Source organism: Phyllopteryx taeniolatus, chromosome 2, assembly GCF_024500385.1.
Source record: "Phyllopteryx taeniolatus isolate TA_2022b chromosome 2, UOR_Ptae_1.2, whole genome shotgun sequence".
Taxonomy (NCBI): Eukaryota; Metazoa; Chordata; class Actinopteri; order Syngnathiformes; family Syngnathidae; genus Phyllopteryx; species Phyllopteryx taeniolatus.
Window position 1 is genome coordinate 8,700,068 of NC_084503.1, and position 19,050 is coordinate 8,719,117.

The following is a 19,050-nucleotide window of genomic DNA, read 5'->3' on the forward strand; positions in this document are numbered from 1 at the left end:
AATGCTTTTCCAGGCCTTTACTCCAGCCTCTTTCCATTTTTGTTTGTTTCTGGTGGTTTCTCCTTTCAGTCTCCTCTTCAGGAGGTACAATGCATTCTCTATTGGGTTAAGGTCCGGTAATTGACTTGGCCATTCTAAGACCTTCCCCTTTGCCCCCCTGATTAAGTCCTTTGTTGTGTTAGCAGTGTGTTTTGGGTCATTGTCTTGTTGCATGATGAAACTTTTCCCGATTAGTTTAGATGCATTTTTTATGTAAATTGCTAGACAAAATGTTTTTGTAGACTTCAGAACTCATTCTGCTTCTACAATCATGAGTTACATCATCAATAAAGAGGAGTGAACCCATTCCAGAAGCAGCCATGCAAGCCCAAGCCATGATATTACCTCCACCATGCCTCACAGAGGACCTTGTGTGTTTTGGATCATAAGCGGATCCTTTCTTTCTCCATACTTTGGCCTTTCCGTCACTTTGGTAGAGGCTAATCTTGGTCTCATTAGTCCATAAAACTTTGTTCCAAAACATTTGTGGCTCATCTCTGTACTTCTTTGCAAAATCCAATCTGCCCTTCCAATTCTTTTTGCTGATGAGTCGTTAGCATCTTGTGGTATGTCCTGTATACAGTATTTCTTCTCTCGAAGTCTTCTTCGAACATTGGATTGTGATACCTTCACCCCTGCCCTGTGGAGGTTGGCAGTGATATCACTGGCTGCTGTCTTTGGGTGTTTCTTCACAGCTCTCACAATGTTTATATCATCAATTGCTGTTGATACCCTTGACCGATCTGTTCGATGTCTGTTGCTCAGTACACCAGTAGTTTCTTTCTTTTTCTGGACATTCCAAATTGTAGTATTGGCTATGCCCAATGTTTGTGCAATAGCTCAGATCGATTTCCCCTCTTCTCTCTTCCAAATGGTTTGCTTTTCTCCCATAGACAGCTCTCTGGTCTTCGTGTTTACTTAACAAGAAATGCAGTTTTCACAGGTGAAACTCAAAGCCAAAAACAAGCACTATCTAATGTTTAAGCAATCAATCTAAAAGGCAACACCTGAGTATTGAGAACACCCATCAGTCACGTTGCATTACTTTTGCTCACTTGAAAAGTGGGTCGCTTCAAACAAAACATCCTCTGTCCTGACTTGTTTTTAATACATCAAGATGTAAATACCTTGAAATAAAAGCAGGAATTCTGAACTTTTACCTCTTATTCATCTTTTCCTTCTGAAAGCCAAATGTCTTCAGTATACAACAAAATACAAGAATTGACCTTGCCGGTCCAATACCTTTGGAGTGGACTGTGTAAACAAACAACCATTCGCACTCACATTCACACCTACGAGCAATTTAGAGTCTTCTGTTAACCTACCATGCATCTTTTTGGGATGCGGGAGGAAACCAGAGTACCTGGAGAAAACTCACGCAGACACAGGGAGAAAATGCAAACTCCCCACAGGACTTGAACCTGGGTCCTCAGGAGTTTGAGGCAGATGTGCTAACCAGTCATCACCGTGCCACTGACTTGACTTCCCTCGAACTCAAAAACTGGTTCAGGTCCAGAACAGCTGATCCAAATTAGTAAAATGAAGTCTTAAGTACACTCACTTTGAGCTAAGCTCATTCATGGCCACAACCAAAAGACATCATCAATATGTCGATTCACCATGGCCAAGGTTACAAAAAAAGTTCTGCTGCCCTTAAGGTTCCTAAGAGTGGCCCCCATAATCCTTAAATGGAAGACATTTGGGACGACCAGAACCCTTCCTAGAGCTGGCCGTCCGGGAAAACTGAGCAATCGGGGGAGAAGAGCCTTGGTGAGAGAGGCTGAGCTCCAGAGATGCTGTCGGGAGATGGGAGAAAGTTCTAGAAAGTCAACCATCACTGCAGCCCTCCACCAGTCGGGGCTTTATGGCAGAATGGACCGATGGAAGCCTCTCCTCAGTGCAAGACACATGAAAGCCCACATGGAGTTTGCTAAAAAACACCTGAAGATGGTGAGAAATAAGATTATCTGGTCTGATGTGACCAAGATAGAACTTTTTGGCCTTAATTCTAAGTGATATGTGTGGAGAAAACCAGGCCCTACTCATCACCTGTCCAATTCACTTCCAACAGTGAGGCATGGTGGTGGCAGCATCATGCTGTGGGGGTGTGTTTCAGCTAGGACGAAAGGCCAAAAAGTTCTATCTTTGTCTCATTAGAGCAGAGAATCTTATTTCTCACCATCTTGGAGTCATCCATGTGTTTTTTAGCAGATTCTTAAACGAAGAGAGGAAACTAAACATTTGACAAGGGGGCCAATATTTCTTTAAATTTTTAAATCGCAAAGTCATGTTTTCCCCCAATATCGTGCAGCTCTTAATTTGGAACCGTTGACCAATTTTCTGTTCATCATTCCTGGCAGCTGCTCTACACCTGCCGGTTTAATTGGAATCCTACATCACTCACACACAGATTTTCAATTCATCTTGTTTCCAGGAAACACCTCAATTCCATTGTTTTTTATAACCATGTGACTCACTTAGGCGCCTCCTTTAGGCAGTTTTGTTTCATGTAAAAGGCCAACATGATTGATTAACTGGTGCAGGAAAAAAAAAAGAAGATTTTATTGCAGTTGTGTATTGTGCCACTTCAGCGTGGGAAATATAATTTTTAATGTCTATTGGCCATTGTTATTAGTAAATGATTGTGTCCAGAATCTGTCACACCAACTCAGGTTTCCTGCATCTGCCTGGTCTGGCACTCACTTCTCACCCTGCAGATACAGTGTACTGTATGTGCCCCTGGCAGGGATCAATCTTTAGTTAAATATGTGGTGGTCTCTTGGATATATATATTTTTCAAATCCAGAAACATGAAAGTAAAATGGTTTAACCTTGTCCGCCTGTCATGTAAATTTGCAACCTATCAGTCTGCACTGTACTTGTTACTTTTATTGTAATGGTACTCATGGTTCTGATCTTTTTCAGTCAAAAAACAACCAAACAAACAAAAACAAATCATATAATGTCTTGCTATAAATTATATATCGCATAATCCTTTACTCATCCTTGCTCTTCTCCACAGGTCAAATTAAGGATGATGGTTTTCCATATTTCTACTCCCTCTTGCCGACTGTTTCAGAGAACAAGTTTTGCTGTGCGGACAGTGCAGAAATTATGGAATTTAAATTTGCATTTAAAGACAGCTGGCCTTTGTGCCTTGTCTGGTCCTGGTTCTTTGTGTAAATCGGAAGAACTGTATACTGCTTCAACTGAAAAGCCTCCTCATGTGCCTGTCATGCTCAAAGAGGTGCTTCACTACTTGGACATCCAACCAGGTCAAGTAAGTTTATTTTTCTGATTTGTTGTTACTTCTGATGGTACAAGATATTTCAAATTAGTTTCCAGTCAAATAATAATGGTTAAGGTTGTGAATTGTGTAGCTTGTTTGACCTAGTAAAGTGTGACGACTAGGGCTGCGAGTATCCTACTAAAAATGTTATAAAATAATCGTGCATTCGGATAAATTATATATATATTTTTATCTTGGTTTAAGACCAATTATGAATACAGAAGAAAAATAAGCCATATAACTTAAAAATTAATGACCGATTGTTTTTCTTTTTAAAATCAACTGTTTTATTTCTTAAATTCACATTGAGCAGCAAAGTATTTTTTTGTCTAGGAATGTTTTCAGTAAGGCAAGAAAACAAATACATTTCAGTTTAAACTTAGCATTCTCTCTTCTTATTTTTCATTAAAAAAGGCATAAGGAGCCTGTTGTGCAACTTCAGTTGAGCAGCTAGCATTTTAGGATGTGACACAATAATACAGTAGGTTCATGGCTATGCGTTTATTACCTTAGACCAGACTAACTGAAGACACCTCGATCGGAAACACAAATATTATCGAAATAAATTTTTTTTCACAACCTTTGCCACTCTCAATCCTTTTTTTTATTTTTTTTTTTATTATTTTTTCTTTTTCCACCCACAGTACTTGACTAAAAATGTAACCACTAGCAGATATGATGGTAGTACACTGGCTATAATATAGAACTAAAGTGTGCGTTAACGTGAAACAATATATTTTGTCTCAGCTTGACAATTAACTCTTTCCTGCCATTAACGGGCAGCTACTGTATATACCAATAGTATAGTAATGCCCTCGGAAGTGGTCAAGTAGAAAGGGAGTTGCCAATGCATTTTCAGTTACTTTATTGAACTCGCGGCAACACAAGAACATAAAAACCTACGAGGTGCTGTCGGCCACAACTCATGCCAACAGCGTCTTCCCAGACTAGTGTTTCGTTCGCAAACGTTTCGTTCAGAAGAACGAATCTTTTTAGAGATACGAACTGAACCGAATCAGTTTAAGAAATGATTCATTCTTTTAGCTTCTCCCGCCGGCGTGAGGCGAGCGAGTCGGCTGAGAGCGGAAACGGAACTGTTGAAGCGTTGTTACTCACTTCTGAATCTTCTGCGAATGACCAATGAGCAGCCACCGTGCAGGTGGGGGCAGGACTTCACTAAACGCCCTGCCATGTGATGTGCGATTTGCCAGCATTGTCACTCCCTTCGGCGAATGACCAATGAGTAGCCAGCGTCAGGCGGCGTGGCATGGGAATGACATCAAGTGAACTTAGTGATTCGTTCAGTGAACCGGTGTACTGAAGAACTGGAGAGTGATTCGTTCAGTGAACTTATCATTCGTGATCCGTCAGACACGAGTGATTCGTTCGTTGAACTTCTTCGTTTGTGATCCGCTAACGAGCAATGTACTAATACGATGAGTGATTCATTTGCGCAAGGAACGACGTACTACATAGTGAACGTACTCATGAGTGATTTTAACCGCAAGTCCTGACGTCCTCACGAGGATAGCTTTCAATAGCAGCTTCAAGCTAACGGCTAATTTTTGAGTCAGTCAAGCACATCAAAACAAGCACACACATTAAAAATAAATGTAAATTAATAATAAATGTATATACGTACACATACATATCATTCCCTCTGTGTCTCTAATGCGATTATTAAAGCTTTTTATTTAATAATAATAATACATGAAACTTATATAGCGCTTCTCAAGACACTCAAAGACGCTTTCCACTAATCAGATGACAATAACAGTAAGGTGAGTGAGCAGAAAGCCCGGGTGGCCGGGGCTGGTGTCAGCGATGCTGTCCACAGTGGTGGAATCCAGAAAAGTCACGCCGGCTGGCGAGAGCCTTACTGGACATCTGGGGACGCGGAAGCATGGTAGCTGAGCTTGCTGCACGCATATTCACGACTCACAACCGAAGCCGGGTGTTTGAGAGCTTGCTGAGAGAGAGATAGGTGGGTGATAATTTAGCCGTTTTAAAAAAAAATATATCATCATCCGCCTTCCTGGTTTACAATACATGACAACAACGCATCGTCCTTCGGTGAACATGTTGAGTGAACGTGAACGTCAGGGATGGATCATTAACTGAATGAGGAAGCGCTTGAATGATTTTCTGAAAAAGAACTGAACGATTCGGGGAAGGAATCTTTTGAACGAATCTTTTTAATTAACTGATTCAACTGATTCAGTACACTCAAAAGAATTGGCGTCCCCATCACGACTGACATTTCCTTACACTTACGTCACACTACTCACCCCTACGCGCCCTCTTAAAGGCGTACAGACATAATTACAGATGCAGTATCAAACTCAAATCAAACAGAGAGCGCTGGCAGCGAATAAGTTAAATAAGCGGATCCCCGAGGCAGAGAAAATTCCTCGACCATTTTTTTTGTATTCGAAGTACTCGAAACATTCAAGTATTCGTTGCAACCGTAGTAAAGACCTGTGCAATATGTGTGATATTTGAATTCAAGACCCATTGACCAGAAATTGCATCTAATGCACCCAAGATTAGCTGTTATTTTGCATTCCTGGTTTTTATTTTAGTTTTTAATGCGCCTGTTAGTATTTCAGTGGACTTTATTCTCCTATTCATGATCATTTCACATAAATACAAAAAGTTGCAGCTTAAAACTCATACTGTATTTTTTTTTGTTTTTAAAAGTCAGTATGTAAGACTGAAGTAAAGTCAAGCATGTGGCGTAAGAAAGTCCTTTTCTGTGACTGAATGCATTGACAGTTTTGTGGAAAAGCAATACCTATTAAAGGTTACCTTTACTCAGCATAAAAAACGAATACTGGCATCTTAATTAGAAACAGAAAATTAAAGTGTAGTTTTTATGAATGACACAATTAACACATCTTAATTGAAATATTGTTATTAGTGGGCAGCTCGATGGGGCAGTTGTTAGCACGTCTGTGTCACAGTTCCTGTATGGAGTTCTCCCTGTTCTTGTGTGGGTTTTCTCTGGACTCACAGGACTCTAAATTCCCGATAGTTGTGAATGTGAGAGAGAATAGTTGTTGAAATGTGCCCTGTGATCCCCGCATCCCACCCAAAGTCAGCTGGGAGAGGCTCCAGCTCACCCACAACCCTAATTAGAGCAAGCGGTGTAGAAAACAGATGGCTGGATGTTTATTGTTGTGGTTACAGTGGAGATGCAAACGCTGAAGAAATAGTGAAGTCTGGGCAATGTAGTTGCCTTCTAACACTAGCTGCTAGATGCTAGGTAGTTAAATGCCAACTCATTGTAACAGTGTTTTATTGTAACGTTTTTCACTGTAGTCATTGTTACCTTCTTATTACATGTGTGGGAGTGTATTTATAGTTTTACTGTTACGGTGATTAACTTTACATTTGTATAACAGTTAAGAATACTAAAATGTTAACCTCGCATGTACAGTTAATAAATGTTTTATGGTGGCTACAGTTTGACCTGCCAGGTTCCACTGTAATGAAATGATTCTCAGTATGATGCAGTGCATCACTGCAAACTATAACCACAATAATAAACATAAAACTGACCATCCATACATTTGCAGAACTGTTGATACAGCTCGTTTTGTATCTTCTACTGTGACTGATGATGGCATGTAGTTATTAGAATGTGTGTTCTGTATCTTTTTTCTTTTTCTTTTTTGAGAGACAGACGGGGTGTTTTTATCTTTGCTTTCTTAAATGTATGTATGATTAGCACAGATGGACATGAGTCAAAAGACTTGTGGCAACGCACATGAGAAGAAGTGCCGCCCCCCTATATATAATGCATGGTCAAGACAGGTGGGGGCCACAGGTCAGTGAGTTAGTCAGGAATTGTGCCACTGTAATGCTGTTGGCACGACACAGGGTGCTGCGTCGCTCCTGCCTGAACTTTAGCACCTCTAAACTCCTCCGCTGCCCGCCCATTTGCCAACTGTCCCAAGACAGTTTGCCAATCAGATGTTATTCAAACAGTCTGATAGATTTTGTTTTGCTGCACAGTACATGCTGTACACCTCACTCATTTGATACGCTGTGAAAATGTTGTGTGGTTACACTCAGAATTGCTGCTTTACCACAGATGTCTGTTTTATAATTTATTCAAACAATGACACTCATTGAATGTAATATTTCTGTTCTATAAATGGTGATGGGGGGCTGCCATGTTGTTACATTACCATGGCTGAAGTGTAACTCTGTAAAGCTCTGCTAGTGTCATTTGGCGAGAGAATGAGGTGAGAAATCTGAATTTGGACATAACTGTTACAAACAGCTGTGATTACATTATAGTCCTGTAATAAAACCATTCGTTGCTATCAGATGGATGCAGCTACATAACACTGTGGACAGTGAAAAGTAAAACCTGCGTGGTTGTGGAAAAATAATCACCAACAGTGTTTCACTGCCAAACTTAAGCAACTTCGTCAGGCTAAAGAGGATGCATATCAAAGTGGGGACAGGGCCCTCTATAATCGCAATAGAAACCAGCTGACTAAAGAAATTAACATTGCAAAGAGAAACTATGAAGTTAGAAAAACAGTCTAGCGGTAACGACTCTAAATCAGTCTGGCATGCATTACAATCGCTAACCAATTACAAGCGACAATCGTCCCCAAGCTGAGAACATTAGTAGATTAGCCGACGACTTGAACACCTGCTGCTGCGGATTTGAAAGGGTCACTTTTACATCCCACACACACCCAGCTGCACCACCCACCACCATCACACCTCTGACTTCTAAATTGACCTAAACAAAAACAAAAGTTTAACAAAATGGCAGGCGCAGACCATGTGTCCCCGTCCTGCCTCAAAGTCTGCGCGGACCAGCTCGCTCCAGTCTTCACAGATCTTCAATAGATCTCTGGAACTGTGCGAAATACCATCCTGTTTCAAAAGCTCCACCATCATCCCAGTCCCCAAGAAACCTGAAATCTCTGGTCTGAATGACTAGAAGCCTGTCACCTTGACATCTGTGGTCATAAAGTCCTTTGAACGCCTCCTGCTGGACCACCTCAAGAGCGTCACAGGTTACCCTGCTGGACCCCCTGCAGTTTGCCTACCGAACAAACAGGTCCGCAGATAATGCAGTCAACATGGGACTGCAATTTATCCTAAAACACTTCGACGGCGCGGGGACCTACGCGAGGATCCTGTTCGTGGACGTCAGCTCTGCATTCAACACCATCATCCCCGAACTACTCTCCTCCAAGCTTCTCCAGCTCAGCGTCTCGCCTGCCATCTGCCAGTGGATTTACACCTTCCTGACGGGCAGAGCACAGCAGGTCAGGCTGGGGGACACCACCTCATCTACACGCACCACCAGCACCAGGGGCCCCCCAAGGTTGTGTCCTCTCTCCGCTGCTCTTCTCTCTCTACACAAACGACTGCATCTCAACGCACCCGGCTGTCAAACTCATGAAGTTTGCAGATGACACCACAGTCATCGGTCTCATCAAAGACGGTGACGAGTCTGCGTATCGACAGAAAGTGGAGCGGCTGAAGCTGTGGTGCGGCCGACACAACCTGGAGCTGAACACGCTCAAGACTGTTGAGATGATTGTGGACTTTAGGAGGCATCCTTCACCACAGCTGCCCCTCACACTGTCCAACTGCCTTGTGTCAACCGTCAAGACCTTCAAGTTCCTGGGAACAATTATACATTACTCATGCACTCACTGTAGTAGTCTTCCACACTGCACTATTTGCATATCTGTTGTTGACCAATACTGGCCACTCGTGCTGAGTGGCATCGGCACCATTTGCCCAATCGACTGAGTAATATCTGCAACATTTGCACAATAAACATTGTCCCAGATTATCGCACTACTAGTCACTTTAAACTGCTTACATTTCTTGAATCTCGGCGTCCTATGCACAATGATCATTGCACCGGACTATTGCTTTGTTAGTCATTCAAACTGTTCTCATTGCTAGAGAAAAAAATGAGAATAAATTGTACCGGCATTACTAGCAACCTTTTATTGCTCAGTGACTGTTTTTGCTCCATGTCTTTGTGCCTCAAAAGTATTCTCTGTCAATTGAGTGTCTGTTGTCATACTAGAGCGGCTCCAACTACCGGAGACAAATTAATTGTGTGTTTTTGACATACTTGGCGAAATAAAGATTATTCTGATTCTGACAACGTTTATGTGAATTTTGTCCCAATTAATTGTGATGTAAAGTTGCTACGGTGAAGTTTTTAGCTCAATGTTAAGCATCGGCTCGTACGTTGGTTTGAAGACTAAATTAAATGCTAACAACCATCAGTGCAAAAGTGCAACCAACCGTTGCAATCGAAGGAAAGATGAATGCGGCCAAGTACAGGGAAAACCTTCTCCATAGTGTTCAGGACCCCAGACTGGGCTGAAGGTTCACCTTCCAACAAGACAATGACCCTAAGCACACAGGTAAAATAACGAAAGAGGGGCTTCAGAACAACTCCGTGACTGTTCTTGAATGGCCCACCCAGAGCCCTGACTTAAACCTAATTGAGCATCCGAGTACAACCGGAAGGCTCAGAGTGGAGGTGGAGACAGACTTGAGCAATGATACGTGGATGGTCATATGAATTTTCAGAGACTGCGGGAGTTGAAGTTGAACGGATGTGGGATTCATTATTTTAGTGATGGGAAACGGACTGATACAGTGCGGAGTGAGTTTGCGGGATTCCGTGGGGAGTGGAAGGTCACGGGAGGAAAGCCAAACGGTTTGACCCACCTTGTACTCGGGTGCAGGTCCGCGAGCCGTTTATTCCTCTCCGCAGATCGGACCGGCCGCCCTGACATCCTTCCACACGGACTGGACACTTTTCAGATGATCCCTCACTGCGGGAACCTTCACCGCATGCTCCTGTTCCTTAAATAATGGAGGTTCAAAACCGTAACAGGCCATGAACGGAGACATACCGGTGGTGGAGCTGGTTCAGGGAGTTGTGGGCGTATTCGATCCATGGAAGGAATGAGCTCCAGGAGGTGGGGTTGCGTGCGACAATGCAGCGAAGGGCTGATTCCAGGGATTGATTCCCCCACTCTGTCTGGCCTTTGGTCTGTGGATGGTACACGGAAGACAAGCTGGCAGCTGCGCCCACCGCTTTAGAGAATTCCTTCCAAACCAGGAAGGAGAACTGGTGACCTCCGTCCGAGACGATGTCAATGTCAATTCCATGGAGTTTGAAGACATGATGAACAAGGAGGTGAGCAGTTTCAAAAGCAGAGGGTAGCTTGGGAAGGGGTATATAATGGACATATTTAGAAAATCGATCGACAACAGTGAAAATTATAGTGTTAACTTCAGAAGGGGACAGGCCGGTGATGAAATCCAAAACGATGTGGCACCAAGGGCGGCTTGTGTTGGGTAAGGGCCCGAGCAGACCAGCTGGAGGCAGGTGTGAAGCCTTCCCTCGGGCGCAGACGGAGCAGGTTTGGATGAATTCCCGGGTGTCTTTGACCAGGCTGGGCCACCAGAAATGTTGCTGGATGAATGGGATAGTGCGGTTGATGCTGTGATGACACGTGTGCTTGGAGTTGTGGGCCCACTGAAAGACGTAAGAGCGTGCGGAATTGGGCACGAATAGACAGTTTGGAGCTCCGGTCTTGGGGTCAGGGTGAGTCTTTTGAGCGCGTTTGACTATTCGTTCTATTTTCCACGTGGCTGCACCAACGAAGCAGAAGGAAGGGAGGATGGTTTCATGTTCTACAGGGCTGGAGGGGGGTGAGTATATGCGGGATAGGGCGTCAGGTTAGCTATTGCGGGATCCAGTTCGGAAGGAAAGGCTGAAATTAAATCGGCTCAGCAAGAGGGCCCAGCGAGTTAATCGAGGGTTAAGGGGTTTGGCGGAACGGAGGTAAGCAAGGTTCTTGTGATCAGTCCAGATGATAAACGGTACTTCAGTCCCCTCCAGCCAGTGCCGCCATTCCTCCAATGCCCAAATTATGGCCAGCAGCTCACGGTTGCCAATGTTGTAATTCCTCTCGGCAGGGGACAGGGTTGAAGTTTCTGGGATGTGGGGTCCTGCTGCGAGAGGACGGCCCCTGCCCCAATGTCTGAGGCGTCAACCTCCACCACAAACTGGAGGGAGAGGTAGGGGTGGCGTAGGATGGGAGCACTGTTGATAGAACAAGATAGAACAGGACAGGACAGGAGAAGAATCATGCAGGACAAGGGTCATGAACCTGGCTGTACAACTGAATGTGGTGGGATTCACTATGTAAATTATAAAAGTCTACAGGACGAGAGTATAAGTGAGGGGATACACAAGCGATTTGCATATTCATGAGTTATTTGTCGCAATAAGTGCGTGGCCCCACACCCAGTGAAAGAGTCCCAGGGCTGTGTGTCTGCGGATACATGCAAATTAATTTGACACCGTTTTACATGCACAAAGACTGACAGAAGTGTCCTGTAATTAATGTGCCCGCACCGCGGAGGATGAGGACCCCACCCAATAATTGAGGAGTGGGATCGGGCCCAGGGGTCCACCCGAGAGCAGCCCGGTGGACGGGACATGTCCTACACCGAGGGACCCAGGGCGGGGACCCAATGCCACCCCCCAGCAAAACCCCCCACTCCCAGGAGAGCCAGATGCGATGCAGCCAAGGGCGGGAGAGTGTCCCTTGTTTGTTGGAAAGGACGGTGGATAGGGGCGCCCGACAAGGGAACGATAAGGGGGGGAACCCAGGGAGCAGCTGCGGGCCATGAGAGGGGAGCCCCAACGCCAACCAGTCATCCAGCCCGGGGGGGGGGCTCGGCCTCAGGAGCACTGCCATGCAACTAAGTGAGAACCCAAACTGTTTTTTCGTTTTTGTTTTCAAAGAAATTGAATAATTTCAAAATCACAGATATGTTCGCTGGAGCCTGGAGGGGGTTGGTTGAAAAGGTGAAGTAAGCAAGCAGCAGCAGGCAAGTAGAGGAGCAGCCACAGATGTAGGCTTTTGAAACCGGGGGACATCCCTCCAACATCCCAAAAACATGCCATCCATTTATCCATTATCTACCGCTTATCCGAGGTCGGGTCGCGGGGGCAGTAGCTTTAGGGACGCCCAGACTTCCCTCTCCCCAGCCACTTCATCCAGCTCTTCCGGGGGGATCCCGAGGCGTTCCCAGGCCAGCCGAAGGATTTAGTCTCTCCAGCGTGTCCTGGGTCGTCCCTGGGGTCTCCTCCCGGTGGGATGTGCCCGGAACACCTCACCAGGGAGGCATCCGGGAGGCATCTTAATCAGATGCCCCAGCCACCTCATCAGGGTCCTATCGATGTGGAGGAGCAGCGGCTCTACTCTGAGATCCTCCCGGATGATCGAGCTTCTCACCTTATCTCTAAGGGAGAGCCCGGACACCCTGCGGAGGAAACTCAATTTGGCCGCTTGTATCCGGGATCTTGTTCTTTCGGTCACGACCCACAGCTCGTGACCATAGGTGAGGGTAGGAACGTAGATCAACCGGTAAATCGAGAGCTTCGCCTTTCAGTTTAGCTCCTTTTTTACCACAACGGATCGATACAAAGTCCGCATCACTGCAGACGCTGCAGCGATCCGCCTGTCGATCTCCCGTTCCATTCTTCCCTCACTCGTGAACAAGACCCCAAGATACTTGAACTCCTCCACTTGGGGCAGGATCTCATCCCCAACCTGGAGAGGGCACGCCACCCTTTTCTGACTGAAGACCATGGTGTCAGATTTGGAGGTGCTGATTCTCATCCCATCCGCTTCACACTCGGCTGCGAACTGCTCCAGTGAGAGTTGGAGGTCACGGCTTGATGAAGCCAGCAGAACCACATCATCTGCAAAAAGCAGAGATGCAATACTGAGGCCACCAAACCGGACCCCCTCTACGCCTCGGCTGCGCCTAGAAATTCTGTCCATAAATGTTATGAACAGAATCGGTGACAAAGGGCAGCCTTGGCGGACTCCAACCCTCACCGGAAACGAGTTCGACTTACTGCCGGATATGCGGACCAAACTCTGACTCCGATCGTACAGGGACCGAACAGCCCGTATCAGGGGGTTCGGTACCCCATACTCCCGAAGCACCCCCAGAGGGAGACGGTCGAACGCCTTCTCCAAGTCCACAAAACACATGTAGACTGGTTGGGCGAACTTCCATGCACCCTCGAGGACCCTGCCAAGGGTATAGAGGTGGTCCACTGTTCACGGCCAGGACGAAAACCACACTGCTCCTCCTGAATCTGAGATTCGACTTCCCGACGGACCCTCCTCTCCAGCACCCCTGAATAGACCTTACCAGGGAGACTGAGGAGTGTGATCCCCCTGTAATTGGAACACACCCTCCGGTCCCCTTTCTTAAAAAGGGGGACCACCACCCCAGTCTACCAATCCAGAGGCACTGTCCCCGATGTCCACGCGATGTTGCAGAGGCGTGTCAACCAGGACAGTCCTACAACATCCAGAGCCTTGAGGAACTCCGGGCGAATCTCATCCACCCCCGGGGCCTTGCCATCGAGGAGCTTTTTAACCACCTCGGTGACCTCAATCCCAGAGATAGGAGAGCCCGCCTCAGAGAACCCAGACTATGCTCCCTCATGGGAAGGCGTGTCGGTGGAATTGAGGAGGTCTTCGAAGTATTCTCCCCACCGGCTCACAACGTCCCGAGTCGAGGTCAGCAGAGCCCCCATCCCCACTATACACAGTGTTGGTGGTGCACTGCTTCCCCCTCCGGAAGTCTTTCTCCATGGCCTCATCGAACTCCTCCCATGCCCTAGTTTTTGCTTCAGTGACCACCAAAGCTGCATTCCGCTTGGCCAGCCGGTACCCATCAGATGCCTCAGGAGTCCCACAGGCCAAAATCGCCCGATAGGACTCCTTCAGCTTGACGGCATCCCTCACCGTTGGTGTCCACCAACGGGTTCGGGGATTTCCGCCACGACAGGCACCAACCACTTTACGGCCACAGCTCCGGTCGCCCGCCTCAGCAATGGAGGCGCGGAACATGTCCCCCGCCTCCCTGGGAACATGAGCAAAGTTCTGTCAGAGGTGGGAGTTGAAACTCCTTCTGACAGGGGACCCTCACAATACGTTTGGGCCTGCCACGCCGGACCGGCATCTTCCCCCTCCATCGGAGCCAACTCACCACTAGGTGGTGATCAGTTGACAGCTCCGCCCCTCTCTTTACCCAAGTGTCCAAGACATGCGGCCGCAAGTCCGATGACACGACCACAAAGTCGATCATCGAACTGCGACCTAGGGTATCCTGGTGCCAAGTGCACGTGTGGACACCCTTATGCTTGAACATGGTGTTCATTATGGACAATCCGTGATGAGCACAGAAGTCCAATAACAGAACACCGCTCGGGTTCTGTTCAGGGGGGCCGTTCCTCCCAATCACGCCCTTCCAGGTCTGACTGTCATTGCCCACGTGAGCATTGAAGTCCCCCAGCAGAACGATGCTCAGCTAAGTCGACCACAAAAATTGGTCGACGCAAACATTTCCGCCTCGAGGGAAAAAAATATATTAATAAAAGTATATTTGTACCGCCCGGAACCATCTGGCCACTGTCCATGTTTACTGCACAGACATTTGATGCAGATGGACGCACTGTTGGACCAGTGAAAATCATTGCAAAAAACGACAGAGGAGAATCTATGTCATTTAAGACACTATAAGATGTATAAAATACATATAACATGATATATGAGTGAGCTGAATTGTCGTAAGCGGGTTTTTGGTTTTTTTTAAACCTAAAATGTAATGTGCGCTAATGCTAATCACGAATGCTAACCATTTAGCAAAGGCTACTTTTGTAGTCTCAAATTCTGTGCGGTGGGGCGCTGATTGCTTGAGTAGTCTATGAAATATCAGTAGGATAATCGATTCTAAAAAGATTAGCTATTGACAGCCCTAGATCTAATGAACTAACTTAATGAAATGCAAATACATTTTTGTATGTATTTTCTGGATTGTCTTTTACATATTCTGTCTCTCACAGTTAACATAAACCTACCATGAAAATTATAGACTGCTCATATCATTGTCAGTGGGTTAACTTCAGAATCAATGAGTGATCAAATAAATTATTTCCTCCACTATATTCGGTGTCAAAGTCACAAATTATGTGCAAAATTTCTATATGCTTTATGTCCATCCTCCACCTCGGTTATTTTTTTTCTTCTTTTAAACCTGCGATAGATATTGCGATGTGAAATAATACAGGATCAGTGTTGGGAAAGTTCATTTTCTCCATGAACTAGTTCAAAGTTAATTTCATTATTCAAAAAATTAACTAGTTCAGTTCATAGTTCATAATGCAAAATTTTGAACTAAGTTTACCGTTCCAAAAACGAACTTGTTCATAGTTCTTTTTCCCCCCTCAATACCGTATGTTGCTGACAGGCTATTACCCTCAAAATACTGGCATTTCATTTCCCCATTGTTGCCATCCATTCAATCATCACTTGGAGCCAGCTGCAGCTTTCACCCTTCAATCTCAAAAACATGAGTGAAAAACCTGTTGCTTGAATGTCATTAATGTTCGAACAAACACATGCAGCACAGTATGACAGGAACGTCTTAGTAATACATTTTTACAATTATGTACTGTATTACAAAATAACATATACACTCTCATTTACACAATGTCCCTGAACGCACCTCACACACTCACGCAGCTGCTGCGTGACTGCCTAGTTCCATTCTCAAGAGAGAAATAGGAAATAAACCAGGCGTACATTCTTTGTATTAGCATGTCCAAACAGGTCCCTCTACACAGCACTTTTAATATTATTATATGTATGTAATATTATATATTGAATACAGTTGATTCACTGTACATTCCATAACCCCAACATTGCAGCAGACCCTGAGATGTGACTATTGCGCACACGTACATCATGATGACGATTCTCGAAAAAAAATATTGTGCATTGTATTTTTCCCTCATTTTGTTCCACAAACGTTTTTTCTCATTTTCTACTCCCACACTCACACAGAAACAATACATTGGCGCAGTGCATTGTTGTTGTCGTCACCCTGGTAACGAATGTATCCGGTCGCGTTGACCGGTAACACGTTTTCTGCTTCCACCTCTCCAACAGTGTTTGATTCGACAAGCGAAGGCCCAGTGATCGTAAAAGATGGGTTGCGGTGCTATTGGAATAAATGTTGTGTTGTGTTCCCACTGTCTGAATGAATAACCGCAAGATTTGATGGCAGTAGTCTGACATAGTGCAATTGGGAAAGACCAAATTTGTCTTGTCTGATCCAGGCATAAAATGCTTTCAAAAAAGACAATTCATAAAGACATCAAGAGACAACATCTAGTTGTATATTTTGTTTATATAATTCACTGCTGGCGGCACGATGGGCGACTGGTTAGCATATCTGCCTCGTAGTTCTGATGACCCGGGTTCAAATCCGGCCTCGCCTGTGTGGAGTTTGCATGTTCTCCCTGTGCCTGCGTGGGTTTTTTCCAGGTATTCTGGTTTCCTCCCACATCCCAAAAACATGCATGGTCGGTTAATTCCAGACTCTAAATTGCCCGTAGGTGTGAATGTGAGTGAGAATGGTTGTTTGTTTATGTGTACCCTTCGATTGACTGGTGACCAGTTCAGGGTGTACCCTGTCTCTCGCCCAGAGTCAGCTGGGATAGGCTCCAGCACACCTGTGATAACCTAACTACTACCAGTACTTACAGCGGCTGAAATAAGTAAAACCTAAAAAATTTCACCAGATGTTGGGAACAAACCAAGTAATCCATACATGCAAAGTAAGTTGAACAAATAAGATCAGAAATTAAGTTGTGTGTAAACATGTGAAACGACACAGGGAAAAAGTATTGAACACGAGTGGCAGTTCCAGATGGAGTATCCATGTGACTGCTGTAGGCCTACGCACTGCAGCTGGGAGACCCTCTGCAGCGCATCTTCAACCTGAGCCTTGAACAGGGCAGGGTCCCAAAGCTGTGGCTGATGCTCTTTAAAAAAAAAAGAGCCCATCTGTTTGCGGCCATCGAAGCACAGAAGCCGCGACGGCGAAAACAAATCTTTTTCTTTTTCCAGTTAAAAAAACAGTCAAATTATCAGCCTGACCCAAAAACCCGATTAATTAGCCAGCCCGAGTGTTTGTGACAATAGCTGAGTCATTTGGTGCTTACGGACATACATTAGTTCAGGTCAAAGAAGTGAATGAGTAAAGAAGTAAAAATATATTTTTCTTACCTCTGCACATGACACATTTTTAATTAAGAGTGAAAAAGTATTTGCTGGCGGCATTGTGGCCGACTTGCACATCTGCCTCACAGTTCTGAAGACCTGGGTTCAAATCCGGTCTCGCCTGTGTGGAGTTTGCATGTTCTCCCCATGCCTGCATGGGTTTTCTCCGGGTACTCCGGTTTCCTCCCACATTCCAAAAACATGCATGGTGGGTTAACTGAAGATTCTAAATTTGCCGTAAGTGTGGATGTGAGTACGAATGGTTGGTTGTTTATATGTGCCCTGCGATTGGCTGGTGACCAGTTCAGGGTGTACCCCGCCTCTCGCCCAAAGATAGCTGGGATAGGCTCCAGCACGCCTGTGACCCTAGTGAGGATAAGCGGTTTGGAAAATGGATGGATAGTATTTGCTCGTGATTCACACAACATTGAACTGCATGACACAAGGAAGAGCATATTGCTTTAACGGCAATCCCTCAAACTAGGATTCTGAACTGCATGTACTCAATATTGATAATCTCTGTAACTAAAGTAATGGTAATCATCTTTAGACTTTACACCGATTTTATCGGGCGATCGGTATCAGCCGATATTTTGCATTTTATGCTGATCGGCTTTAATGTCATAATTCGCCGATCATTGATCGGCTCCGCAAAAGACATTTACTCCGCGTTGCCACATGCACAGTATATTTTAATCCAAAAGCTAGTTTATTTTTAGCCTTAGTCTTTTGACTAGCACGGTAAATATCTGACGGCCAATGAAGTTATTTAAAAAAATATATAAAAATGTTGGCGGTGTTGGACAGACAACACGTCTGAGACAGGCAACACGTAATGCCCGGATCAGACTACAAGACAAATTTGCTCTTTCACGATTGCACTATGTCAGACTACTGTAATTCCGATTCCCAAGCATTTTTTACGATCATTGGGCTTTATCTTGTCAACTCAAATGCGACCGGATACACTCGTTACCGTGGTGACGACAACACGAGTGGATCGCACCAACTGTATTAGAAGGACAAAATGGGGGAAAACGTGTGTTGGTGGTCACCGATGCTCAGGACAGGAAAGGATGTTCGTTTAAGGCTTGATTGAGGTATGTTCACATACTTTTAATATGATATGGCTCAAAAGCAGGCAATAAAATGTTATGTAGCCTAGCAAGCTAGCGGTGGCACGAACGGTTGGACGTAAACATGCCACCGTTCTGTCGAATCATGCTCTAAAGTTTCGGTATGGGTGAAGTCATTTAATTAAAAATAAAGTAATTACAGTAAGTTAGCAAATGCAACCCTATGGGGGCCAAATGCAGCCCTATGGGGGGCACAAGCCAGTGCAAACTGTAGGCTGGTCCCAAGCCTGGATAAATGCAGAGGGTTGCGTCAGGAAGGGCATCCGGCTTAAAACTTTGCCAAATAAATATGAGCGTTCATCCAAAGAATTCCACACCGGATCGGTCGTGGCGCGGGTTAACAACGTCCGCCACCGGCGCTCTGCAGGTATACAGCGCCGGTGGCAATTCAGCAACTGTGGGTCGAAGTCGA

At 45.2% G+C, this 19,050-nt stretch overlaps 1 protein-coding gene across 5 annotated transcripts in view; it reads left to right on the plus strand.

The window, feature by feature from the left end:
• Nucleotides 1-19,050, plus strand: part of mettl15 (methyltransferase 15, mitochondrial 12S rRNA N4-cytidine) — a 120,136-nt gene that overhangs the window by 1,902 nt on the left and 99,184 nt on the right. For 4 of the 5 annotated variants that reach the window (XM_061758659.1, XM_061758677.1, XM_061758697.1 and 1 more), the window contains exon 2: nt 3,062-3,319. In XM_061758659.1, the coding sequence (XP_061614643.1) occupies nt 3,062-3,319 (258 nt within the window). Of the gene's footprint in view, nt 1-3,061; nt 3,320-19,050 lie in introns of those variants that run through there. The other variant, XM_061758687.1, reaches the window with a different exon arrangement.